The sequence below is a fragment of the Lacerta agilis genome, chromosome 8, assembly GCF_009819535.1.
Source record: "Lacerta agilis isolate rLacAgi1 chromosome 8, rLacAgi1.pri, whole genome shotgun sequence".
In the NCBI taxonomy this organism is placed as follows: domain Eukaryota; kingdom Metazoa; phylum Chordata; class Lepidosauria; order Squamata; family Lacertidae; genus Lacerta; species Lacerta agilis.
The window spans coordinates 25,501,456-25,528,524 of record NC_046319.1 but is presented as its reverse complement, the minus strand read 5'-3'; the positions used below and the strand labels follow the sequence as shown (position 1 = coordinate 25,528,524).

Below are 27,069 nucleotides of genomic sequence, written 5' to 3'. Positions count from 1 at the left end.
CTCATAACTTTTAAAACTGGGGTGGGAAAAGTCACACATACACATATAAACCAGCCAACTAAGGATCAGATGCATGCATTGTGCATCTGGCAAAGTAGACTCTTAACCCAAGAAAGCTTATGCTACAATAAATCTGGTAGCCTTCAATGTGCCACAAGGCCCTTGGTTGTTTTCACTGTTAATCTTTCAGGTGCCAGAGAATACTGGGGTGGGTTTTTTTTTTATTTTAAGAAATTGAACTGACTTCCTGGCCCTTGCATACAAAGCATATATTTGAAGCACATTATTTCAATCAAAGAGTTCAGGGCACTGTAGTTTATCTGTCATAAAGAGACATTTCTCAACAAACATTCACAAATCACAGTGCCCAGAATTATTCAAGGGCAAAAAATGTATTTCGAACGTGATTTAAATAAGACAGAAATACAAGTGGAGTTCATTCTCAGTGGACCCTTTGTTGTAGGATGGGGTCCAAGGTGCATCCTAAGTGCCTAACGGTTGAAGTCAGGTTGCTGTAGTAGTGGTTAAAGTGTTGGACTAAGACCTGGAAGACCAGGGTTCAAATTCCTACTCAGCCATGAAGCTCACTAGGTGTCGTTGGGCCAGTCATGGCTTTCCTACCTCACAGGGTTGTTGCAAGGATTAAATGAGAGGGAGAACTTCCTTGGAACTCCTTGGAGAAAAAGTGAGATAAAACGCAACAACTACTAATAGTAACAATAACAATAGCTGAGGAACTGATAGACTGGTATCGACCTTTTTTAGCATTATAATTCGGTCTTCCCGTTATATCGACGTTATATATATTCGCTTCCGAAAGGTGCTCCTGTTTCCCTCGGACTTTTTTTTGACACCCGAGGTGCTTATTTTCCAGGACCTACCTTATCCTTGTTGTTGTTGTTATTATTACGTTATGATCGGAAGTTGTTCCCGGCTGTTTTCAATATTGTGTTTTGACGTTGCAACCTGCCTTGGGGCACCTTAGGGTGGGGGGGTGGGTAAAATAAAACAAGGAAAGAAAAAAAATATCCACGCTATTGTCCTTCGTTATAAAAGGGTCCATTAAATGGCCTGCTGGCTGGCGTTGTGGTGGATGTGTAGTCGCTATGGCGTTTTGTGCAACCGTCGCCGATGAGCCGACGGTCGGTGTGGGGTTTTGCCTTTCACCTCAGGAGCAGCAGGAGATCCGCCCCGTCGGTTCCTCCGCCCGCACTCCCGGCCGAGGCGTGCCAGGCCGCGGCGCTGAGCTCGAAGGCGCCGCCCCGCTGAGGGAGGCCGAGGAAGAGGCGGCACCGAGGCTCTGCCGCCCCTTTAGAGGCCCGGCAAGATGGCGGCCGGCGAGAGCAGCGGCGGCGGCGATGACGACGAGGAGGCAGAGCTGGTGAGCTTCGGCACGCCGTTGGAGCCCCTGGAGGAGGGTGAGTCGGCGGCCAGGCCCACCTCCCTCCGCTTCTTCTCGGGGCCTCGCTGAGGGGAGAGCGCCGCCGTGCTGGGGACCCCGCGCCCCACAGAGTCCACTGGGGAGAGGGAGGCGGGAGGGCTGCTTGTGCTCCTCTTGCTTGGGGGAAGGGTCCCAGGGAAAGGGGTTCAGGCAGGCTGGAGGCTGGGGGGGGGGTGCTTATTGGCTATGGGGGGCGGACCTTCACACTACCTAGAAGGATGTGCCAGCCCTTTTATTTCGGGGTTGGGGAGGTGGGGTACACACCTCCAGATGCTGTTGGGCTCCAGACTCCATCGCACCCGATCTTTTTGATAATGGTGGGGCGGTGGGGGACAGTCCTTAAATCCTCATGAAGTATTTAAAAGCATTAAAAAATACTTAAGAAACTGAGGTTCTGCCCCCCCCCCAAAACAGAAGCCTCTCCCCGTAGTATCCGTTTTTTGGTGATATTTTTACATTTTAAAGGAAATGTCTGTGTGATCCACCCCCCCCCCAAAAAAAGCTCAGTCATTTTTGGGGCGATCTAACAAAGAAAGCTCAAACACTTTTTAACACACACACCCTAACAAAAACGCCCATGTCTTTGCCTGTGATGGCTGCTGGGGCTGGAAGGGATCCCCAAGGGCCAGCTAGTCCAACCTCCTGCAATGCAGGAATCACAGCTCAAGAACCCCTGACAGATGGCCTCCCAACATCCACTTTAAAATCTCCAGTGAGGGAGAGTTGTTGTTATTCGTAGGATTGTACAATTGTAAAGTTTGAAGGGATCACAAGGGTCATCTAGTCCAACCCCCACAACGCAGGAATCGCAGCTCAAGAACCCCCTGACAGGTGGCCATTCAACATCTGCTTAAAAGCCTCCAAAGGAGGGTCCACCACCTTCTGAAAGTTCTTCCTAATGTTTAGTCTCCCTGTATGTTCCCCACAGTTAATGTGTAGATCACCTCTCACACTGGTTCAGGTATTCTTGCTTTCAAATGGAGTAGGAATTAAGACTGCAGATCTACTTGGGAATAAGTCTCATTGAACTCAATGGGCTTGCTTCTCAGTAGATATCCATAATCTTGCACCATAAGACTGTTAAGCAAGTGGCTGAACTGAAGAAAATGATCATACGAAACCAGCCTAACACAGGAGATTGTGTGTATGTGTGTAGCTCAGTAATCCTAAACTGAAACAGTACATATTTCAGTGGTTTTGTTTGACTCCTTACTGGTGCCACACGTAGCTAGAAGTGCGTGTTAGAGGTAGGGTGTAGTTGGAATGGAAAAGTAAGTGAAAATCACCATATTTCCTACCTTTTGATCATACTGGTTTGTTGCTGCTCTAGCATAGTGTTGGTTGACTTTCCTGTCTCATCATGTTTATGTGAATTTGGGAGGGGAGCTAACATGTGAAGGAGCTCCCCTCTGTGCATAAACCAGGAGAGGAATGGCTTCTAGGCTCTTTCTCCCCTGAGTCTGCTGTGATAAATTGGCATTGCTGGGCAGGGTGCGAACTAATTTTCATAGTGGAATAGCAAACCCATATGCCTTCTTACACCTTTCATTCACTGTTCTGATTAACTTATGCTTCTTCAAACAATAATTGTAGGTGAGCGAATTAAGAAACCAGTTCCTCTCCAAGAGCAGACTGTCAAAGATGAGAAGGGACGGTACAAACGTTTCCATGGAGCATTTAGTGGTGGTTTCTCTGCTGGCTACTTTAACACAGTGGGCTCAAAAGAAGGTGGGTAATTACTAATGTCTAAAAGTTATTTTCTTTCTATCTTACACATTGGGCTCCCTCTTAGGGCTCATTGGGCTACCTCTTAGGCAAGCTTACTTCACAGGGTTATTTTGAGGATAAAATGGTGGTGCTACCCTGGGCTCTGAAGGCAGAATGGGATATTTAAAATATTTATAAATTTATTTGAATAATTTTCACCCTGGCTTTTGTGGCACATTGTCCTTGCAATGTGACTTACAAAAATATTTTAGAACAAAATACATGAATATGATAAAGCACTATCCAATTAAAGCCAGTGGCATTTAAAATATAACCTATGATTGTTCAGTTTCTTGCTAATATTTTTTCATTATACACTGTTAGTATTCTTTAGCTTTGGATATTAATAAATATATATTATTTGTTTCTAGTTGCTATTAGATGCCATTACATTATTTTTATACATCATATGTATTTACATTATTTTGTGACTAGTTTTTATTCTAATCTTTTTATCATGCCTCCAGTTTGTTGGCATTTACCAGTATTTCCTTTTTAAAAAACAATTACTTGCTTCTTATAGACATTTGGAAAAGTACCTCTCAAATCCTCTTGTGGTTCAGGCTTGGTTCATTTAAAAGACATCTATATTGTTCCATCATGAACTCACGGAAGCCTGCATGGGGTTCCAGACAATCTCTTATCCAAGCAGTGACCTGAACTGTTTGGCTTCAGCAAGGCCCCTGTACCACCCACCTTCAGCCCATGCTTTGGCACAGCCAGAAAGCTGCTCTGTTCACTGTAGAGATCGCTATGGAACAAAGTGAGGATAGTAATTGCAACAGTATGAAGGACCCAAGTCATTTGGGCTCTCATAGGGTAAAACTAGCATCTTGAATTGGGTCCAAATGCCTTGGGGGCCAGTGTAAATGCTAGTTTATTAGCACTGCATAATTACATTGCAATGCTATGCATGTTTACTCAGAGGTTAACACCATTGATTTCACTGGCACTTACATGTGAGTGTGCACAGGTTTACAGACGTAGGGTAATGTTACATAATTTTAAACATAACTTTCCATTTCCACTACGAAACATTATGCTAGTGTTTTAATTACTCATGTCTTATAAGAATGAATTGTTACTGTCTTTAAAGGATGGGCACCATCAACCTTTGTATCATCACGTCAAAACAGAGCAGAGAAAACGGTTCTGGGACCAGAAGATTTTATGGATGAAGAGGTAAATTTGTATATAATGCATTTTAAATAAATAAATAAAACACTGTCATAATCCTTTGAAGTTCCAGATGTGTTGTGGTTATTCATTAGTCTTAAGTATGTATATGTGTACTGGTTATTTGGCAATGCACAGTAAATATGAAGTACGTTTAGCCAAGAAACAGTGCATTTTATGTTACCATGAAGGTGCTCTTTGTTTTCATTTCAAGATAATTGTTTTAATATGTGGATTTGAGGAGGAATCCTTTCTAATTTGATTCATTTCTTCTTACTTTCTCCCCTTGTTCCAAAGGATCTTGGTGAACATGGGATAGCACCAAAGGAAATTTCAATTACAGATGAATTTGCTTCCAAAAGCAAAGATAAAATAAAAGAGAAGGCCAAACAACTTGCAGGAGTTGTTGGCCCAATCCCTGGAGCCACTGTGTTGGATGAATTTATAGCACCTGCAAAGTAAGTACCTATTATGGAAAATTATTTGCGTTAATGAGTAAAAGACAATACAACTGATAATGTGTTAAAATTGGGGAAGGGGGCATAGACTTGGCAACACCAGCTTTTCCTCCTCAGACTTCACTGATGTGAAATCAGGAGCTCAGAAAACCTGGCCTGTGTTTTGCTTGATGTTTGCAGGTATTGTTTACACAAAGTTTTTGGCATATGTGGTTACAAAAACTATTAATAAATTTCCTTTTCCAACTGTAGAAATAATTTTTTATTTGATTATATTACTAATGTAATTACCTGGACATAGCTGTGGTTGTTTGGGGGGGTTAGGGGAAAACTGTATTTGATTGCTTGTATTTGATTATATGTTGTTATTATATTCAACTAATAAAATATTCCCAAAAAAATCCTTTTCAGAATAACCATTGGTATTGACTTGTTGCGAAAAATGGGCTGGAAAGAAGGACAAGGAGTTGGGCCTAGAGTAAAGAGGAAACCACGGAAGCAGAAGCCTGGTATATTCCATGAAATGTTTTGTATTGTATCACTCAGCAACATAAAAAAATGTGGTCTGTCTATTCCAGTCTACTAGAAAGTTGTTTGTATGATCCTCATTTATTTATTACACTTATATGCCATCTTTCCTCCAATGAGCTCAAGGTGGTTCTCCCCTCCCCTGTGAGTTAGATTAGGCTGGGAAATTGTGACTGGCCCAAGGTCAGCCAGTGACCTTGGCATGAATCCTCATGGTGAGTGAGAATTCAAACCCTGGTGCAACACTCTTAACCATTTACACCAAATTGGCTCCTATATTCCATTCTATAGCAAACTTATTGTGACCTACCTCAGTGGAGCCACGGCAGTATAGATTCTGGGCACATTGCCCTTTGCATAGTCATGATAATGATGAATGATAGAAATTTAACCTTGTGTCTTCATACTTGGTTGCAGAGCCTGAAGTGAAAATATATGGCTGTGCTTTGCCCCCTGGATCTGAGGAGTCGGAGGTATTGCTTGTGCAACACTTTACTTTGGGTGGGGGCCATTGTTTTTTGTTTTATCTGCAGTTGTGCAAAGCACGCAAAGGATCATTTCCGATGACACTAACATTCTTCTTAAACTGTTACTCCAATTTTCTAGATCACTATTACTGTTCGTAAACATTTACTAGATAGCATAGCTAACCAAAAAGAAGTCTCAGGCCCCCCAAAAGCTTGCAAATGTAGCAACTCACAATGAGGCAGAGCAGGGCATCCTGGAGCCACATGATTCCATTGGCCTAATTTCAAAAGCCTTCCACAAGTGGTCAGTTTAGATGAGTGTTATCTGTCCTTGCAGCCTTCTGGATGAAGAGAAATGGGGTTGGGGAGAGAGCAAAGGCTCACCTTTGTTCTGGCCTGTCCCTCCACTGGATTGAGCTCTGCAGTCAGCCTGTGGCTTCTGGACACAAAACTGTTGTCCCCTGCAGCAGAGGAAGGATTGAGGCAAGGTTTTCTTGGGATGATTGCATGCAAGGTTTTTTTGCTGACCTCAGTAACAATGTTTTGTTCCAAATGTGTGCTAATTTCCTAAAGGAAGAAGAGGATGAATATCGCCCAGAAAACGTGACGTTTGCACCCAAAGATGTTGTGCCTGTAGACCTAACTCCTAAAGATAACGTCCATGGACTTGGGTACAAAGGCTTGGATCCCACCAAAGCCTTATTTGGCTCTTCAGAAGAACACATCGACCTTTTTAACCCCAGTGCTCAAAACTCAAATCTTGGAGATCTGCGCCACAGTAAAGGGCGGAAGCTTGGCATTTCAGGCCAGGTAAAATGCTGCTGGTTAAAAGCTTTTTCACCCTTGTGGCTGTGACGATAGATGGCTTGTAAGTGAACGGATGGTGCCTGTTAAAATGTTTGAAGCTAAAAGAGGATTTCCATGGGTGGTTTCAGTGCCCAGCCTAACTTATTATTCACCACTGATTAGGAGAAGGGGGGCAGGGGAGTCAACTTCCATTGCTTACCCAGTTCAGCTTATTTTGCTGCAGAATTTGAGTTAAATTCTGGGTAGATGGTGTGTGGGTTTGCGCATGTATACAGTGTACCCAGCCTTGTGTGTCATGATATCAATGTCACCGCTTGTCTTGTGCAGTTAATTTGCAGGGCCAGTGTTGTGGGTCATCACTGGGCAGCTGCCAAGTTCGTGCGTTGACACACTGCTATACATAAAGTACGCTCACTCAGCTGCACTAGTAGCCGCCCCCACTTGCATCTGTGCCTGGATGGCAGCAACAGTGGCACTAGGTCTGGCATCCCTTCCTCCACCCCCTTCTGCCTGCCTGCTGCCCTTGGAAACGACCCTTCATCTTCCCTCCCCTGCCTGAGAAGTTGAGGGAAGTTGCCGTTGACCTGCTAGTATGTGAGCCAAGAGCGGTGGGAGGCAGGAGCAGCTGCTGTGAAGGGAGAGGATAGAACCGGCAGCTGCCACTCACTTGCCAGGTGAACAGTTGAGCGGCAATGGCTGGGAGGAGCAGAAGCTTGCTCTGCTTGCTCATTGCCCCCCAACCCTGTCTAACAGTGATGGTGGTTCCCCCACCCACCCACCTGAGTGAGCAGCAATGGCACCTAGGAGCAAAAGGTATCATCACTTGCTTGCCTTGTCTTCTCCTGCTTGAAACTGATGGTTGTTGCTAGCAGCAGCCATCGCTGTCTGCCCTCTGTCCTGAGGAAGGAAGATCCCTTCTTTGATGTTTGTTCCACCTACATGGAGTGGGATTTGGGTATTCACTCACTGGCACATTGCCAGGCCCCTTCTCCCAAAAAACCTGGAGCCAGTCATGCTTGTTGATGAAAAAGCTCAAAGCAGAACAGAAGTGTTGCTGTTTGCAGAATTCTAGTAAATAAATGTTTGTGTGCTACGTGGAAGCTCGCCCACATATTTATTTCCATTTCTGTGAGTTCTTAAGTGGTTTCTGAGAAACAAGACACATGACTGGTATAAAAGGTACATGGTTCATGTAAAAATATCAGGAAATGAGTAGCACCTTGGTACATCCTTCAGGCAGACTTTTGCAGGTAAAATGACATTGTGTGCTAGGAGGATAAAGAAGTGTACTGGGGTAATTTGTGTAATAAATTATTTTAGGAGCCCTGCTTAATCCTTATAGATCACTGGCTTTTGCAGCTTGTCATTGAAAAGGCCCTGTCCTGAGCCATTGCCAGTTTTGATTCCACGTGTGGTGGAGCATGGAGCCAGGCCTTTGTTGGTTACTTCAATAACTAGAGTGGTTCATATGAGAGAATGTGAACCTTTTAGATCCCCTAGATTAAAACAGTACAGTGCTTTGAATATATTTGACAACACTTTGAATTGTCCTTGGAAAGGAGTTGGCTAAATAGCATCCTAACTTGACAAGCAAGATAGCGTTCAACTTTAGCCTATGGCCAGGTAAAACCAAATAAGGGAGTGCATTGACTTCCTTGTGAATTCTGTGTATATGACCTTTCCCATGTTGGTGCCAGGGTGGCAATAGGGGCCCTGCCAGGGTTGCAGTGTGCACAGTTATAAGTTCTGCACCCTAAAATTAACTGTAGATCCCCATGTGCATTTTTTTTAAGACTAACACTTAGTAGGCTGTTGAAATATTCAGTTGTAACCATTCTATGTTATGTTGTTTTGCTTAGGCTTTTGGTGTAGGAGCTTTAGAAGATGAAGACGACGACATTTATGCAACTGAATCACTTTCTAAATATGATACTGTTTTAAAAGATGAGGAACCTGGAGATGGGTTGTATGGATGGACAGCACCTAAGCAGTATAGAAGCAAGCAGGGTATGAATCTGGAATTTCTGGAGCCCCAAAATCCTGTTCATCTGAAACTTCCTAGAGGGAGGGTCTTGTAGAGGAGGTTGCCATATATTTCCCAGCTCCACTCCCATTTGTTTTTACTTTGAAACCACTTATGGTTTCTAATTTTGTTCATAGGAACAGAGAGAGAACATAAGTACATTGGGAAAATTTTGGATGGTTTCTCACCAGCACCTAAGCCTGTAACTTCTCAAAAGGTAAGTAAACTAATTCCCCCCCCCCCGAACAAGACATTTCATAAGACAGCTCCCTTTCCCTACTTACCTGCAGATTTTTGCTCAAATTGGTATGGGGGAGGAGATCAGGAGATATGTTAATGGTTTATGGCAGGAAACACAACTGCCAACTACCTCGCTATTTATGCTGGTGATGGCTTAGCTGTATAAACAGAAGTGCTTCTGGTGGTATCAATTCCGTTATCTGTTAAATTGCCAACAAGATTAATTTTCATTTTCAAAATCCACAGCACAAAAAAACCCTAAAAACATTTTTGTCAAACCATTTAACAGGATCAATTGCTTAATCCAAACAGGCATCTTACTAATTCTGTTTAAAAGTTAGGAGGATCTCTCCAATAAAGCTTATGTCAAGTTTTCACAAACTAGAGACATTGGTTCCTTAATACTTCTTTATCCTTTCTCTACCCTAGAAGTAAGGCAGGGAAGATGTAATTGGTTGGAACTTCACTGCCCTGATTTGATCCTGGCAACTGAGATTGTATAGCCAGGGGAAATGACATAGAAGATTGATTCTTCCAGTGCTTAAGTAGCATAGTTCTAGGCACAATTTACCTTGCCATATAATGGAATGTGGCGTTTTTGCAGAGGTTGACAAGATTATGAAAACAAGAGAAGCTGTGGAGGTATTAGGGCAACTTGGTGCCATGTGATGCCAAATGATGGTGTTTGATGGTCTGTGGCTACCAGGGATTTTGTTTACAGTTGAAATATTGCAGAATGAGCAAGACCTAATTCTGTGTACTGGTTTGTAACCTGATTCAGTCTTAAACTTGGACAGTGTCCTGTGATTGATATCGACATTGTATGTATTTAAAGCTTAAGTAATCTAAATGAGACTATGTCTACAAAATATTCAGTGTGCTCTGTTGCTTTTCCTTTACAAGATTTATCCTCCTCCTGACCTGCCAAGGGATTACAGACCAGTCCATTACTTTCGACCTGTGCTAAAAGTTAGCAGTGAAAACTCTCATTTAGTGCAGACATTAGCAGAATCCACTGGGAAACTTGAGAGTGATGCAGCACTGCAAAGCAGACACCAGAAGACTGCTGCTCAGCGGAGGGAGTTGCTGGGCGAGAAGTGTCTGGAAGGTACCCAGGATGTTGTATATTTCCTTGCATTTCACTTGTTTCTACTGTAGGTTCCTTTTGCTTTGACCATTTTAAGGTATTTTATTTGGCAATTTTTTATTAAAGGCGTTCATTTCTTAAGTTTACAGCAGTCCTCTCCTTATTGATCAGCCCCCTCCTTACTGAACATTGATTAACCCAGTGGCTTAATGGGTATCCCCCTTGTAATCATGCATAACAAGCACAGATATTCTGAGCTGTATTTGCTCTGGTGGGTGTGGGTGTGGGTGTGCGCACGCACCTATGCTTCATGTTTTCAGACTTCACATACATTTTTACTCAGCAGGTTCACAGGCTCTTCAGTGTTGGAAGAGAAAGTCAGTGCACCCCCTTGTTTGTTTTTTCTTGACCATAGGCTAAAGATGAAGGCCTAAATTTGAAGGCCATCTTGTTTGTCAAGTTAGGATGCTATTTTAGCCAGTTCCTTTCCAAGGACAATTCAAAGTGTCGGCAAATATATTTAAAGCACTGTACTGTTTAGATTCTTAAAAGAAAAGTTTTCCTTGTCCTATTTTTACACCCTAATGTTTCTTTCTTAGGTCCAGCGACTTCCGTTCTGGAATATTTGTCAGATAAAGACAAAGAAAGAATCCGAGAAGTGAAACAGGCAGCAGAGCAGCAAGTGAAAGCTCCAGCGCTCCAGCCTCAGGGGCCCTTGCCTGACAGATCCCAGGTGTCTGTGTTACCTGTTACTCCACAGAGGTGGCAATTGGTGCTAGGAACCCAGTTGGCCACCACTGGATCTAGTGACTTCAAACCATTTGCAAAAAATCCAGAAAAACAAAAGAGATACGAAAATTACATAGAAGGTCTTAAAGATGGAAAGAAAGGTAATTGGCCAAATCACATGCAGCTCTTCTTCCCTATCATGAAATAGGTTTTACATCTGGATCTAAATGGTGTGCTTGTGATAAGCAGAGGGGTAACAGAAGTTCAAAAAGTGCAAAGGAGAGGCAGGGTGTCAAACTGGTACTAATAAACAGAAATTTACTATGATGTTGACTATTGTTATGTCTAATACATTTTGATGCCATCTTCAGGAGCAAGTAAATCTTGTGGTGTCATTGCACAGTTGTGTGATAGTGATTCGCTTTGTATTGTTGCATTAAAATACAAAGTCTATTTTCTGTTTCCTAGAACCATATTGATGCTTTAGCAGTTCATGGCTTTTTAGTGTTTCTGTTGAGGCCATTGTCTTGTAGTTTTCCTTTTTGTTTATGCTTTTTTGTGTATCATTTATTGGTGTGAACAACTTGATTGAGTTAAGAAATGCACTCCCCTTTGTATATGTGTTTTACAAGATTCATTCGTTTTTGTGTTTTTAGTTTAGTTTTATGGGCTCCTATTCACTCCTCCTCTATCTTCCTATAGATGTGCTAGAAAGCTGCTTAGATCACAGTATGACCGAGTGGGAGCGTGGAAGAGAGCAAGATGAGTTTTCTCGCGCTGCCCTGCTCTACAAGCCCTCCAGCTCTGTTTTGGCCTCAAGGTTTACCACTGCAAAGCATGAAGATGACACAGAAAAAGTTGAAGTTCCTCGTGATGAAGAGGTCTGTTCTGCTTCAGTCCTTCAGTAACCAGTGAATTGTGATGACCTGTAGTCATCTCCACAAAGCTCCTCTGTTTAAGATCATTCCCAAAGCTTTATTTTTCATAAATTTTAATTTAAAAAAAAATTATGTTTGGAAGCGACTAAATTCAGAGTCAGTGTACATTTACTGTAGCTAGTACATTATTTCCCCTCCAGCACTCTAGATACTAATCCCTTTGTGATTATTTTAGACAGCTGTCAATGACAAAGAGGCTGCTGCAAAGATGAAGATGTTTGGCAAGCTGACAAGAGAGGTGTTTGAGTGGCACCCGGACAAATTATTGTGCAAAAGGTTTAATGTTCCTGATCCCTATCCAGAGTAAGTTGCTTGAGTTTCTAAAGAGCATTGAATAGCTGAAGAACAGACGATTAGCTATGAAAAAAGCTAATTTTAGAAAATGTAGATTCCATATGAAAACCATCTTCTTTAGGCCTTCTTAGTCACATTGTTAATTTTAGTCTTGATTATTGTCAAGTTATTTTCTACAAATGTCTAAAATTATGCTTCACTTGTAAACAGTTTCCTTGTTTCCCATTTTGTATGATCTTATTTCTATGTGATAGCAAAAAGTTAAAGAAACTTGATGTGAAAAACCCCATTTTTAAATTTTTCATCAGGTCATGTATTGTTGGACTGCCCAAAGTGAAACGTGACAAGTATTCTGTGTTCAACTTCTTGACAGTATCAGACTCAACATCAAGCGTGTTGAGCCAACCCACAAAAGCAGGAATGCAAGAAAATAATGCTTCAAACAGTAAGTGGTCCATTTTGTTATCACTTGGGAGTAAAAGATTCAGGCCACTAAAATACTTGAGGCATTTTAAAATAGCAAGCTATCTTTTAAGGAACAAGAGAGGGGAATCAAACAGGACAGATGTAGAATGCCAAGCACCTGCGTGCAGGAATAGCAAACAACAACAACCTCCAACTGCTATTTAAATATCAAATATGCTTTAAAATATAAGCAGTAATGACAAAATCAATATAACTAGAAAACTAAAGAAATCTGGGAATTTTGTTTGTATCTTTTAAGAGCCAAAGAAACCATCTAGATGGGATGTATCTGACAAAGAGAAGAAGAAAAATGATGCCATTAGTGAGTTCATTAGCGTGGCTAGATCAAAGGTTGTACAGGAGGTACAGTCGCCAGCACTGGTTGAAGCAAAGGACAAAAACAGAAAAACTGGAGCTGTTTCCAACAAGGTACAGTAGCGCCAGTGTTTTCATGATTTCATTGTATGTTCTTCACATGGATCTTCCTTGTGAAGGAGTGGGGATGCAGCTGAGTGGTCAAGTGATTGTACACACAGCATTTAGGGTACTTTCTTGTCACTGATTTCCCCTTTGTCCCGGTGCCCAGTATAGGCAGAAATGTGCTACAACTAGTTGTAGACTGTTGTAATACAGGAGTGGATTCTTCTTTAAAATGAAAGGTCAAGAGCATGAGACTGAAGGAAGCACAGACTCAGCAAAAGCAAGCAACAGCCACCCTCATCCAAAGGCCAAGCAGTTAAGAGAGCTATAGCTGGAATTTGAATGGATTGATGAATTGGTGGCCCCTTCTCAGGGGAAGAAATCTGCTCTAAACAAGACTGAGCATTGAACTGTATCTCCAGATGAGCAAATCATCTGGAAGACCAGGGGCTTGGGCGCTTCTCATGAGTATCTAACATAAATATTAAAATAAGCATTTTATTTCTGCAATTTTTGCCAGATTAGCATTGTGTGGAGCAGAGCAGAGCAGTGTCTGAAATGTTGTGGTCATCATGGCTCTATAGTCTGTTGATCTTTAGAAAACCTGTGTTTGCTATTCACATTCATAATGGGGCATTTCAAGTAAAATATGTTAAGTAAACCTCTTTCCTTTTGGTTCTCTTGTGCAGACACTAAGTGAAAGTACTGGTCAGAATGAAGAAACAGAAGTAGAAGAAGAAAGCAGGCCATCAATGGATTTATTTAAGGCCATCTTTGCCAGCTCCTCAGATGAAAAATCATCTGAAGAAGAGAGCGATGGAGAAGAGCAAACAACACCAATGACAGAACCAGATTCTGAAAGTCTGAAGCCTAGTGATGTGTCAAGCGCTCCTTCACTTCATAAACAAGGTAAAAATCAGTGGCTAGTCCAGGACGACTTCAAACTGTGCTTTGGTAGTGAGCCATGTACTCCCTTTTCTAATGCATAGTGCTTCAGGTAGTTCCAGTTTGATGCAAACTATAGTTTGCCACTATGTCCATATGGGGGCTTGTGCTTTCCTTTGTAACCAGGATTGAAAACCATGGTTTGAACTTAATTGTATCATACTGATTTGGAGGGCAAGTGCAGGCTGTAGTTTGCTGTCACATCCTAGCAAATTTTGGCTTCTGCAAAAAATGAAGCAACTGATGCAGCGCAAGAAGAGGGACGCACAGGGATGGTTTTGTGTTGCTTATTATGTTTGAATCAGCCCTAAGTGTCTGAAGAACTCTTGTGTGGTCTTGAGAGCTTGGTAAAATCCTGACACTTTCTGATATACCCTGTAAGTAGAACTGGAGATAGGATAAAGTTTACTGGACCAACAGTACATTAATTGTCGATAGAAACCCTTAAAGTCCCTTTAACTAAAAGAAAAGGTTCTGAGGTGGCACAAGCTCATAGAAATATATTATAAGAACCATATCATTGTCAGAGATTGGATTCTGAATGGACCAACAAATCAAGGGCTATATGTTCGACTCAGCATGGTGATTCTTGTTGTGGTATTGTATTATACTTGAACCATTATTATCAAAGCACCACTTCATTATTTTTTTTAATTGTGCTTTTCCAATTAAAGAAAGTGAAGTAACCACACCCAAGCTTTCTGTTACCTTAACACCACCCCCAATGGACGTAGTTGATCCAGGAGAGGAATTTGGACCAAGATTGCCACCAGTTGCTGCTTCTGGTAAATACATTTCAGCATAACGTGTGAATTCTGCTGAGCACTTTGTATGAATTGCAATTATGTAGTTTGTCTAAGTGTATATTTTTAAAAGTTTGCATACAGAAATATTGAGGACTTTCTTTATGGAGTTAAATATGAAGGCAAACTAGTTGTGTAGACAACTTTGAGCTTGTATTAACATCATGCCTACCAAAAGGATTTTTTGGTAGAGTCACAAAATGTCATCACAGTATTAAGGGATTTCCCTCCCTGTTCAACTTCTTCCATCATGAGAGCATGCAGTATCCTGTGAATGAAACACATTTAAGATCCTTTATTATTTAAGTGCACCTGGATCTCCCTGTAGCATAGTTGGGAATGAGGGAGAGATCATTTTGTTTTTTGGGGAAATGTTTTATAGGGCCTTTTTTGCCTAGAAATTTTCTTACCTCACAAGTATTTTTCTCACTAGAAAATGTTTGTTTACTTTTAAGAATGTAACAAACTTTGTTTCTGTCATTTTTGAGAAATATTTGAAAGTTGATTGAAAATACTATCATTGAACCACAGACTCCTGAGCAAGGAAAATTTGAATCCTGCTCATCCTGATGAGGCTCTGTACAGATTCCAGAATCAGTAGATTTGGAAGAAGACATAACTTTTTTCAGTATCTAAGCCTATAGTTTGTATAAAGATCTAAAAGCTTTAGTAGGATGTCCAATTCTTTAAAAGGACTTCAGAAACCAAACGTTGACATTCCTTGAGTATTTTTGATGTTTCTTGATCAGGCACTTCCTCTGTATGTGTTTGATTTTAGACATTCCTTTGAAGCATGAAGAAATCCAACCTGCAAGCTCTCCTGAAGCCGCTAAGAAAGCAAAAGCTAAAAAGAGCAGAGAAAAACACAAGACCAAGAGAGAGCACAAACACAAAAAGGAGAAGGTGTTTTTTCATTGTCACTTTTTGGGTGTAGAAACTGAGATTTATGCAAAACCATAGAAAGTGCTTATAATAATTGTCCTATGGAGATGTCGTGCAGCTCCCTCCACTGAACAGAATTGCATTGTTCAGTCCCTCCTCCTCCTGCTGCTGCAAATGTTTTATCATTGGGGCTTCAGCTTTTATGTATAAACCTTCCCTGCATGGATCTAGTCTGAGCAGCTTGTGATGTGCAGATAATAGAAATGGTGCTTAAGTTTGTTGGATTCTGCACATGTCAGTTCCTATACAAGCATGAAGTTCTAGCCCTATGTAAATTCTGTGCTTGGTATTGACATGCCTGCATTGGGTAAATTCCATAAGGAGGCTTGGAATAACTGAGGGAGTTAAGTGTAGTTATTTATTAGCAACTTCAGAGTTTTAGGGAGACTCTTCAGCTACATTTTGGCTAACACCTTCCTAAGAGTAAAACCCATTGAAGTTAATAGGGCTCTTTTTTGACAAACACCATCAAGCTAACCTTACCAAGCTTCTTCCAGCTTTTATCTTGTAATAACCATTGTGTCATCTCATACATGCTCATGGTATAAAAGTTCGTTTTGGGTTTTTTGAGTTTTTCCTTTCAGTTTTGGATTTCTCTTTGTAAGGTGCATCATATCAGCCTTGGAACTTGTTTTGCAGAAAAAGAAACACAAGAAAAGTAGGCACAAGGGCAAACACAAGAATAAGAAATCGGAGAAAAACAGTGACTTGGAGAAAAACAGTGGCTCGGACACAGCCGATAGCAGCAACAGTGAGGAAGAGACCACAGAAATCCCACCACAGGAACTTCTCAGAAGGTAAAGAGATGAAGAGGCTGATTTTCCTGCCGGGGGGGGGGGAATAATCCTCAGGTGGGTTGTGCCTCCCACTTGCTCCACCAGTTCCTTCCTTCCTGACCCCCCTGTGCAGGTCAAGTGACAGAGAATGCTACCCCATATTGTACTGAACAAGCTTTGGTCTTTCTTCATCAAAGGAGATTAGAGAGAAAACATCACTAGTCAGCTAGAAATGGCACACTTGCCCTTGTTTTCAGCAGACCCTTCGGATGACAAGATTTGGGGAGCAGAGGCCACCCATGGTGGTGCGCGTATGTTCTCAATGGCTAACATTCCTCCCATCAGGGAAGAGATTGTGATCCATGAGGTGATGGGAGTGTCTTGAACCAGCTCCAGAACTTTGTCATTGGGGCCACAGGTGGCCCTGAGACCTCAAAGGGACCTGGCTTCTCCCGAGGCGGTGGGGTTGAGGGGTAGACAGGGTTCCTTTCTGGCATCTCCTCCCATTGTCATTGAAAGGCTGGCCTTGTTCCAGGAGTTCTTCTCTTGGGTTCACAGCAGATTCTGGTGCAGGGCTATTTCCCCCGACTGCCTCTGCGGCAGCAACTGAACATGATCTGGTTCCCATCTGTACCTCAACTGAGTGGGAAGCCTCCCATGCACCCCCTGTAGTGGTGCTTCAGGGTTCTTCATCATCACAAATATATGTAACAATCTCGATACCTTTTAAAAAATCCCTTAGGAAGAAAACATTTTGTAGTAGGGAGGAAATAATCAACTCTTTTCTCCCCACGTGGCCTCCAAATCGCCCTTTGCCTAGTTTCAAATGTTTGTTTCCAATGGAAAAGGCTCCAGGTTTTTCAACAGTTTACTGTTTTGGGTTTTTGGGGTAAACTTCCTTGGACAACTTAGCTGAGTCTTACCAAGGCTCCTTGTTTATTTATTATGCTTCCTTTAGAAAAAGTGCTTTAATATATCAAAGGTTAATAAATCTGTCCCAGTGGATTGTATTTTAAGTTGCTTCCGAAGAAATTGTGCAATATAGCCTACATTGTCCTTTGCATAGCTTACCTATGGCTCTATTCATTTCAGAATCTACTAAAAGTTCTAGAATTTTTGGGAGTGTTTTTTCTTAAGATTTAGTGTCAGGAGTATAACGTATTCCTGGACACCGCAGAGTTAGACGCAGACTTTTCGGGAAGCTTCTGGCTGTTGTGTAATTGACTGGACAGCACAACGCAGGAACTCAGCAACTCACTGGATAACTATATACAGCATTTATTGATTGAAGCAACTAGCATCCATAAGTTACTATTTACAGACTTTACAAAACAAAAGAAACAAAACATAAAATCTTTCCTCTCTGTCTCTCTCTCTCTATACTGACCACTTTCTCCACCAACACCTGCATCACACACTAACCACAAAGAGCTGAGTCTTATGGAACTCGTTGACCAATCACAGGTCGTTGCTAAGGGTCTGAGAGAGAGCAGATCTGGGCTTTCTGCCAACTAGTTAATTGCTTAATTGCTTGGAGATAGACAGCTGCATTTCTGCACGTAGGCCAATTTGCAATCTCTAACACCCTCACAGCTGTTTATCGTAGCAATTAACTCCTGTGCATATACAGAGTTCTTTTAACTCACTTCATCAAGCAAACCCAAACTTTTACACATTTGTTTTTTCTTCACTTTGTTCAATGGCTTTGTTAACACATCTGCAACATTCTGATCACTTGGTACATAGATATATGAAATTAAATTGTTCTGTACACTGCATCTTACATTCTGATATTTCACTGACACATGCTTTGAACTTAAAACTTTTAGTATTACTCAAGGCAATGCACGCTTGATTGTCAATGCAAATTTGGATTGGCTTTTCACAGTTTACATTCAGATCTGTTAACAATTGCTTGAAATACGTCAGTTCAGAACATAACTCACTTAACGACGCAAATTCTGATTCTGTCGAAGAAACACTCACTATACTCTGTTTCCTTGACTTCCAGCTAATTAAAGCTCCTCCAAACATAATGACCAAACCTGTAACAGATTTTCTATCCGGTAAATTTGCCCAATCACTATCTGAATAACAATGTAACAGTTCATCTCCTGCATAACTAAGTTTTAACACATGGCCAATTGTTTGTTTCAAATACCTTAGCAAAAATTTCACTGCTTTCCAGGCATTAAGCGATGGCTTAGATACCTGCCTGCTAAGTATTCCTACTGCGTAACTTATATCAGGTCTTGACCATTGACTCAGAAACATTAAGCTTCCAATTGCTGACTGATATAACTCTGGATGTTCGAATATAGGACTTTCATCTGTGTGAAGTGACTTAATGAATCCTAGTTCCATAGGAATAGCAGATCCTTTACAATCTTGCATATTATATGTTGCCAGAAGCTGTTTAATTTTGCTTTGCTGACTGATTAAACAACTCCCATCCTTTGCCCAGCACACTTCCAGACCTAGATAAGACTTAATTGAACCAAGATCTTTCACTTTAAACTTTTTGGATAGTTGTGCAGCAAATTGTGAAACCTTTGAGGCTTTATCGTCACATTACACACAGTGTTTGTGCTAGAACAATAACGATCCGGAGGTACTCCTTTGTTTTGTCGCTGTGACCTCCTAGGAGTAAAAGTTTCTTTCGTTTTATTTCCCCCCCTCAGACGTTCGCCCCCCTTGCTGTTGCTTAGAAACAGGCGACGACTGATCTGCCTCTTGCTTTGGAGATAACAACTCAGCACTTTTCTCCCCACAGTTTCTGAACTCTGAGTCTCTTTTTCACTTTCAAGCCTCTGGGAATCAAACCAAACGGTGTTTGGGATGGCGCGAAGAAAAGTCTCGCTAAGACCCTAGCAAGCTGCCCCATCAACAATGCATTGCAAATCATTGCATTGCGTTTCCCCCCTGGGCTTCCTTTAGAAAATAGGTAAATAAGTCGACCGGTGGAAATCAAGCGATTGTGTGCTGCATTTTAATTATGCCCCCCCCCTTAGAAACTCCTCCGAAACTTGCGCTGCTTGGTGCACACTTTCCTCACTGCGGTCTCATCGGCGGGGAACGCCCTCCGTTCCTGTCCAAAGAAACAGCGTCTCCCTTTCCAATTGCAGGCTCGCTCGCATTGCAACGCTTTTCTTTCTCTCTCTCTGCTCCCCACCCCGCTGCCGGATCTCTCGTCTGCTCTTTCCTACAGCCTTGTCAGCTTCCGCATCCTTTCTTCAGCCGACTGCCTTCCCTGCACGAGATCTCCCCAGTGTTTGCAGGCTCCCCCCATCCTTCCAAGTATTCCCACTACCCCCTCTCCTAGTCTTTTAGCGTATCCCCGTTTTTGCAGACTATTTCCAGGAAACCTCTCCACTCTCCCTCCCTGCCTCTAGTCTTCCCCAGAACACTTCCCACAATTCCTCTCTTGCAGAGCATCCACCTCTCTATCCTCCCCCCCTTGGCAAATATCTGTTTCGCATGCATTCATTCTCTCTCTCTCTCCTCGTCTCCAGTTCTCTTCTCTGGGACTGCTCTTCGCGTGCGGTCCCTCTCTTTCTCTCCACCCGCTCTGCAATGCCTTCCTTGCGCAGGAGCGCAGCAACCTCCTTCCCACAGGGTTGTTGGCGCACATGGGCATACCCAGCGAGGGGCAGGGGGGAAGCTCCCCCCCTAGGAGCAAAAAATAAATAAATGCCCATGCCTCTGCGCCTTTCCTAACCCAAGCCCCGGTGCCTTCCGTTGCGAGAAAAAACCCCTCCCCCCCTCCTTGTCCGCAGCTCCTCGGCTTGATCCAAAAGCTAAACTTAGTTGGAAAAAGTTAGCAGCGAAAAGGCCAGAAGGAAAGCGCGGGGCGGATTCCGCCGGGATCTGGTGCTGCTGCGTAAAGCCAGCAGCCAGACACATACGCACATCCAGAAGGGGTGGACTGTTCTCTCTTTTAAAAATAAAAATAAATGAGGTGTCCGATGTTTATTTAGGAGGTTGGGGTGTGTGCATTTTTAGCTGAGGTTCAATGCCAAGTCTTGCAGCAAATTAAACAAAACTAAAGCCTTAATGTAAGGATTTATTTGTTTAGAATCCTGTCCTTTATATAGCAAACCTCACTTTGCTTGGAAAACCCTCTCAAAATGTGGCAAATCTTACGGGTATTTGGCTTTATCTAACTGAAAACCTCGATATTCAGGTTTAATTGCAGTGTTGGCACTTTGAAATAAAAAAGTTGGTTTTCCGCTGAGGTTTGGGCACTCGGGCTCAAAAAGGTTCGCCATCACTGAGCTAAAGCTACCTGACTGCTTTGTGTTTGGCCCTTAGAAACAAAAACTTTCTCTGAATTTACAATGTGTCGAGAAGCTCCTGAATCTACCACCCAGACAGTCTGTTTCTCATCAGCACACTTAACCACGGCAGTCACAAGTTGCGCTGACTTCTTGCATTTGAATTTCTTCTGTCTTTGCTGCTGCTCCTGACGCTGCTGCTGCTCCTGTCGCTGCTGCTGCTTGGCCGCCTCTGGACACCCTTTTCTCAGATGCCGCGTTGACCCACAGCGATAGCACCGACGCACAGCATAAGCGGACTCTTCACCAGACGCCGGACACGGACGTTGTTGCTTCCCTTCTGGAATGCTGCTTGCATTCTTTACAAGCCGACCGCTTGCCGAAGCCTCTGAAACTAACGACCTGTCCTCCCGCAGAGTTAGACGCAGACTTTTCGGGAAGCTTCTGGCTGTTGTGTAATTGACTGGACAGCACAACGCAGGAACTCAGCAACTCACTGGATAACTATATACAGCATTTATTGATTGAAGCAACTAGCATCCATAAGTTACTATTTACAGACTTTACAAAACAAAAGAAACAAAACATAAAATCTTTCCTCTCTGTCTCTCTCTCTCTATACTGACCACTTTCTCCACCAACACCTGCATCACACACTAACCACAAAGAGCTGAGTCTTATGGAACTCGTTGACCAAACACAGGTCGTTGCTAAGGGTCTGAGAGAGAGCAGATCTGGGCTTTCTGCCAACTAGTTAATTGCTTAATTGCTTGGAGAGAGAGAGATAGTATGCCAAAAACAGGTGGTATCTTTCTCGTTTGAAGCCTTCACTAAACAACCCCATGCCGTTCTCTCGGCTTTTTGTTTTTTCCTCTTGAGTGTTTGTTTGTAGTTTCGTCTTAAAGAGACGTATGCCGTAAATAGAGAGGGTGCTCCGGAGTTTCTATATTTGCGGTATGTTAGTCTCAGTAGTTTCCTTGCTTGTCTACACTCCGCGTCAAACCACCTCGCTGAGTCTTTTGCCCTCTTTGTGGAGGTTTTGAGGATTTGTGATGTTAGGAAGCTTTTCAGCCTCTCAGATAGCTCTTTGAATAGGTCCAGGGCCAAGCTCGCAGCAATAGCTGATACGATGGCCGAATGGATCGTATTCACTTCTTCCGAGTGAAGAAGGTGGATTAACTCGGTATTGAGGATGGGAGTCCATTTAATTCTTCTAGGTACAGGTAGGCTCAGGTTGGCGGTGGGGATGAAATATAGATTAGCCATAGGTTTAGTAAGAGGTGGACCATCTAATGCTAAGGTTAGTGGTAGATGGTCACTCTCAGTGTTATGCCCCACCTGGAACTTCAAGACAAGGTTATAGGCAAATCTTGATATCAATATATAGTCTATGACACTTCCTCCCACCTTTGAAAAGTGGGTATATTCCCCTGGGCGATCCCCTACTTTGTTGCCATTTAATATAGTCAATTCCCTTCTTTTTGCAACCTGGGCTAAGCATAGCCCCGAGTAGTTACATCTACTGTCTCTGGAGAGTCGTGTGAGACCTGTGTCTGTTGTGTTTCCAGGGTCATGGATCTGGTTATATTGACTGTATAGGTTGTGATCATCTGTTCCCATGCGTGCGTTGAAGTCCCCACCGATTATAATTGGGGTGGATGGATAGGAGAATTCAAGGGGCTCTAGGAACGCTTCCAGCTCTTCCCAGTTGGCTTTAACTACGGATTTCTTTTTACAGGGGGGCAGATAGACATTGACCAACAATAATGCTTCTTTCCTTAGATTGACTAAGACAGCCGTTGCTAGTGAATTGCAGCTTGGTAGGACCCTTAGGGAGTGTTCTAACTCTGTGGAGACAAGACTGGCTAGGCCTCCGCTTGGCCTGCCTCCCCTTAGGGATGGCGTGGCGGACAGAGAGTGGCAGCAGTAGCCGTTAAGCAAGATGGGATCATTGTGCCAAGTCTCCTGCAGGAAGATAATATCGTATTGCTTTAGGAATGTTATAAATTGTTGATTGTTTTTCTTTGCTTGCCATCCTGCGATATTCCAGGACAGCAGCTTTAATTCCCGGCCCCTCCGTGGTGTCAATTCATCCATTCCACGCGGTCCAACAGTCCTTTTGTGTCTAAAAAAACACTCCCGTTGGATCTGTCAGTGGGCATCTGCTTCATAGGAGGGTGGTATACCTTTGCTCTTGGTATAGGGTTTGAAGTTTCGGGAGTAGCTGTTTCACTGGGGGAGAGCTTAAGGAAGCCAATCCATGCACTCGGGGATGTCGGCGCCTGATTTAATTCTGCCTTTTCATAGACCAGTGGGGGCTGCGCTTGAAGTTCTGAATCTACGCATTTGAAGGAGCCTCCCACCGTCCTCTTATCCACTGAGCACTTGGGGGATATGGGCCATATATATGGGCCCTCCTCAGTCTTGTCACGGTCCTCCTTTCTGACCAGTCTGCTTCTCAGTGTGTCCAGTCTTTTCAGGATTTCAGTTTGAGCTGGTGGTTGTAATGTCCAAAATCGATTTATTAAAGCATCCTCTTCTGAGGAGACAGAGTCCTCTCTGGCACTCAAGTGTGATGGACTCTCTGGAGGGACAGTGGCTTCATTCTTGAGTTTTAGTGCAACGTATTCTGCATGCTCCTGCTTTTGCGCTTGATTCCTATTTTGTTGCTGATATGCTCTACCTTTTTGTTCTTCTGCTCCTGTCCTCCTTTCCCTCTTGGATGCCAGTAGGGAGGTTGGTGGAGCTCTGTTTTCAAAGATTCTTGATAATTCTATTCTTTTCTTTTTAAATAGATTCCTTATTCTTAGAATAAAGTTAACCATGTTGTAATCAGTGAAGGTAATCAGGGCTCGTACCGATTGTCCGTCTTGATATAGATATTCTATATCAGCTAGATCGTCTGCTTTAACTACCCCCGGTAAGATACCATTTATGATAGTCAACAGAAGTTTCACACGGTCTATCCCTATACAGGGGCCCAGCGGTTTAGGATAGTTTGCGAATACAATCTTTTTTGGGTTTAGGACCAGGTTCCATCTATTCTTGATACATGGGGCTTGGGAGTCCAATAAAGCATTCCCAACAGTGTTAGGTGCCCCTAATTCACTTCTATTCACAGTTGCAGCGGGAGCCGTAAATAGGCTCGGGTCAGGAGTGTCTGGAGGAAGAATTATTTGTTTAGTCAGACTGGGGGGACACAGGGGAGCAGCATCCATGGAAGAGGTGCTTTCTTTGGGTATGCTCGAGGATTTGCTCTCACGTCCAGAGTCACATTTGATCTTTGTCGAACCCTCTTTACCAGTCTCTTTGATGCCTTGTACCTTGGATTTTTTTGTTATGGGTAAGGAGGAGGATGGTAGTAAGTTAAAGAGTTTCTGCCACTGTTTTTTGCTAATGTGTTGGGTTCTTATGGACCGCTTTATGTTTTTGATATTTTTGCTTTTCTTCATTTTGGCTCTTCTCTTGCTTGGTTTGACATTGCATAATGTATGGGTTCTAGCATCTGCCTCAGGGACGTGATCTGGTGCTCTATCTGTCTGTTTAAAATTGTCCACAAGCGTCAGGAGTAACCCATTTGTTACTGCTAAAAAGTTTTTAATATTGAGAAGGTCCATGCAAATCTGTTGTATCTGGTTCTGCAACTGGTCACCCTGCTCTTCCGTACTATCAGCACTCACTATGGGCCAGTGTCCTTGGTGTCCTTGATGTCCTTGGTGGTTTTTCCTGGGTTTTTGCGGTGATTTTTGAGGTTTAATGTCCTTAATATTGAACAAGTTACTTGTCACGTTGTTCTCGGCTAGAGCAATTTCCTGTGCCAAGCTCATAGAATAGCTTGTGCTTTCATATTCAGTTTGTAAGTCTTTGCATTGGATTGACCTATCCAGTGCTGAGGGGGTGGCTTCTTTTAAAGTGAGCTCACTCTGGGCGCTCTTGTCCCCTTCTTTGTGGGAGAAATAATTGGTGATTTTACTTTGCCTCCTTTGGGGCCCCTTCTCATCCTGGGGCGATGTTAACACAATTCCCATATCCTTACAGTGCTTTCTGGTGAGGACCATCTTGGGTAGGGGGTGGAGGGTAGGGAACAGAGAGTAAATAGTTGGTAGCAATTGCTGAGGTCTCTTTATTTCAGATTTACAGTTTTAAGGCTGATACTGTTAGCCGTGATACTGTTGGCTGTCTTATTAAAGAGTATCTCTCCACCAGTTTACTCCTACGGTCCGGCTTTCTCACCTTTGACAATGAAGAGGCTTCTGTAAGTCTTTCTCCCCAATTAGTTCTTCTTTGAACATTCACTGCAGAGCAGAGCAGCTTAATCAGCTTAATCAGTGGTACGGCGTCAGCCACAGGACGATGAGCCAATAAAGCAATAAGTCGGCAATTAGGGAGGCGAAAACAAAGACTGTAGTGGGCTGATAAGATAGTCAGTAGGTCATTAAAACTATAAAACTATAAAAAAAACTATTAAAAAAGGATTCCTGGAGGGTTTAAAAACAGTTTAAAGTCTTGATTACGGGCGGCGAGGCTGACTAAGCTGCACTCCTCGTCGCCATCTTGGCCTCCTTGTGATCAATTGCTTGGAGAGACAGCTGCATTTCTGCACGTAGGCCAATTTGCAATCTCTAACATTTTTCAAGTTTGTTACCTGTAAGGTTGCCTATCATGATGACAGGTGGGATGTGTGCAGAGGAAGAGCTTTAATCCTGCAGCAATTCCATGTAAGGTACCATGCAGGTGGCACTGTGGTCTAAACCACTGAGCCTAGGGCTTGCCGATTGGAAGGTCGATGGTTCGAATCCATGCGATGGGGTGAGCTCCCGTTGCTCGGTCCCACCTCCTGCCAACCTAGCAGTTCAAAAGCATGTCAAAGTGGGGGGAAGAATCAGTGCGGTGGAGAGCGGTGGCAGCGGACATGTGGGCGCTGCGCGTGTTTCTGGTACTGGGAGCTGTGGTCTCCGGTTCTGGGTTGCATTTTGAGGAGATTGACAGCGTTTCCTTTGGTTTCTGCAATAAATCCGAAATTATCATACCGTGCCGAGTTCTCATGCCTCAGATGTCCAATTCCACCGATAACCACGTTGACGTGTGGTGGGAATTTGATGGGGAAAAGTTTTTGCTTTATTTCACCATTAGCGGTTATTATTTAAAAACTGATAAATTTCCGAGTGTAGATCTAGTGGATATATGGAGCGTAAATGCTGGTGTTGCATCAATAAAAATGTTGCCAACCGAAGCTGTTCCTGGAAACTACACATGTAATGTAGAACTCGAGTATCATCACCCAAATGGCCTAGAACATGACACAGATCACGGAAATCATACAATTGAACTTCGATATGTTGCAGAATTTTGGTTTCCACCAGTGCAAAGTCACTTAGTCATTGGTGCAGCCATAATGGCGGCAGCTGTGTGTTTGCTTCAGGTTGGCTTTGTTGCTGTGAAGTTTGAGATGAGTCGTCTTAAGAAGATCAGCCTTGGTGCTGCAGTACTGATACTCATGACTATTGTTGGGTCTGGTGCTGTTCTTTTCGTCAAAGAGGGCTATTTATTTACATCTCAATTAGGTCTTGGCTTAGTTGTACTCCCTACTATCATTTTGGTGCCTCTTCTCTTCTTTGTGCTTCAGTCAGTTTTCAAGAAGGCACTGGTCTTGGGAAGTACTCTGATAATTCTGAAAGCAGTTGGGTATGGAATTGCTGTGGCAGGTTTTGCTATAAGTTTGCCAGAATGCCCACCAAAACACGGTTCTGTTGTGATTGCAGGCTTAGGAATTATGGGTCTTGTAGCGGTAATTGCTTTCTGTTATGTGGTTGATATTGGTACCAGAGTCAAAGTTCATCAGTCTCCAAAGAAAGCTGTCGAAATACCACTTTAAGCAAAGTAAAGCAATCTGGCAATGGAAACAAGTGGAGAAAGACTTTTGTCAAATTTATTTATTGGGGTGGGGAGATTTGTTTATATTGGGGAACAGTAGCAGATGTGTTGTTCATTGTTTAGCTCAGAATATACCTGGACTTGTTTGGATTGCTGGTCAAATCAATATTTTGAAGACTCTGCTTGGATTATCTAATGTTAGTAGCTGATATAAAAAAGGATTATAATGGTTCAATTCTGGATGTTTATTTCCATTATTTACTTATTCAGTCCTTCCCATTTGCTTTCTTCTAGGCTGAAACATCTTCCACTTGTGAAGCGATAGTTCGGATTTTTAAACATCTTTTGGTCTCAAAATGGATCTCCTCTATGATGGCAGATCAACAGTGCAAAGCATATTTGAATGTTCTGTAAATACTGTATTTATGTTGGCTTTGATAGCATAAAAACATACAAGTTGAATTTATGATTTCAGAGTAAAAATAAAAGGAAATGTGGTTTATGTTAGAGAAGTTTGTTCAACTTTATTGTAATATGAAAAGGAATCATGAAAATTATGCATCTTAAAGAGGATGAGCATGAAGAAATTTTAATAAAGTAAATTTACTGATCTTA

The 27,069-nt window shown here is 42.7% G+C and overlaps 1 protein-coding gene across 2 annotated transcripts; it reads left to right on the top strand.

Annotated features, from left to right (window-relative positions):
* Positions 1-1,312: 1,312 nt before the first annotated feature.
* Positions 1,313-27,069, top strand: GPATCH1 (G-patch domain containing 1). Of its 2 annotated transcripts, XM_033156632.1 has the most exons (20): positions 1,313-1,418; positions 3,035-3,169; positions 4,305-4,390; positions 4,682-4,842; positions 5,254-5,351; positions 5,788-5,843; positions 6,411-6,647; positions 8,504-8,651; positions 8,805-8,884; positions 9,811-10,015; positions 10,594-10,884; positions 11,426-11,604; positions 11,837-11,964; positions 12,264-12,400; positions 12,680-12,849; positions 13,530-13,749; positions 14,460-14,570; positions 15,367-15,491; positions 16,170-16,327; positions 26,749-27,069. In XM_033156632.1, the coding sequence occupies exons 1-20, from the start codon at positions 1,328-1,330 to the stop codon at positions 26,777-26,779; spliced, it is 2,847 nt and encodes a 948-aa protein (XP_033012523.1). In that variant the 5' UTR covers positions 1,313-1,327; the 3' UTR covers positions 26,780-27,069. The 2 variants fall into 2 exon arrangements, with proteins under 2 accessions (XP_033012523.1, XP_033012524.1); XM_033156633.1 differs by lacking the exon at positions 26,749-27,069 and having other exon boundaries at positions 16,136-16,275.

What these genes read in the sequence shown, in the direction of transcription:
- GPATCH1 (XM_033156632.1), top strand. Translation starts at nt 1,328, where the DNA reads ATGGCGGCCGGCGAGAGCAGCGGCGGCGGCGATGACGACGAGGAGGCA. An exon ending in AAGATTTTATGGATGAAGAG is followed by an intron (nt 4,391 to 4,681) that starts GTAAATTTGTAT and finishes CTTGTTCCAAAG; the next exon opens with GATCTTGGTGAACATGGGAT. An exon ending in GCCACCAGTTGCTGCTTCTG is followed by an intron (nt 14,571 to 15,366) that starts GTAAATACATTT and finishes GTTTGATTTTAG; the next exon opens with ACATTCCTTTGAAGCATGAA.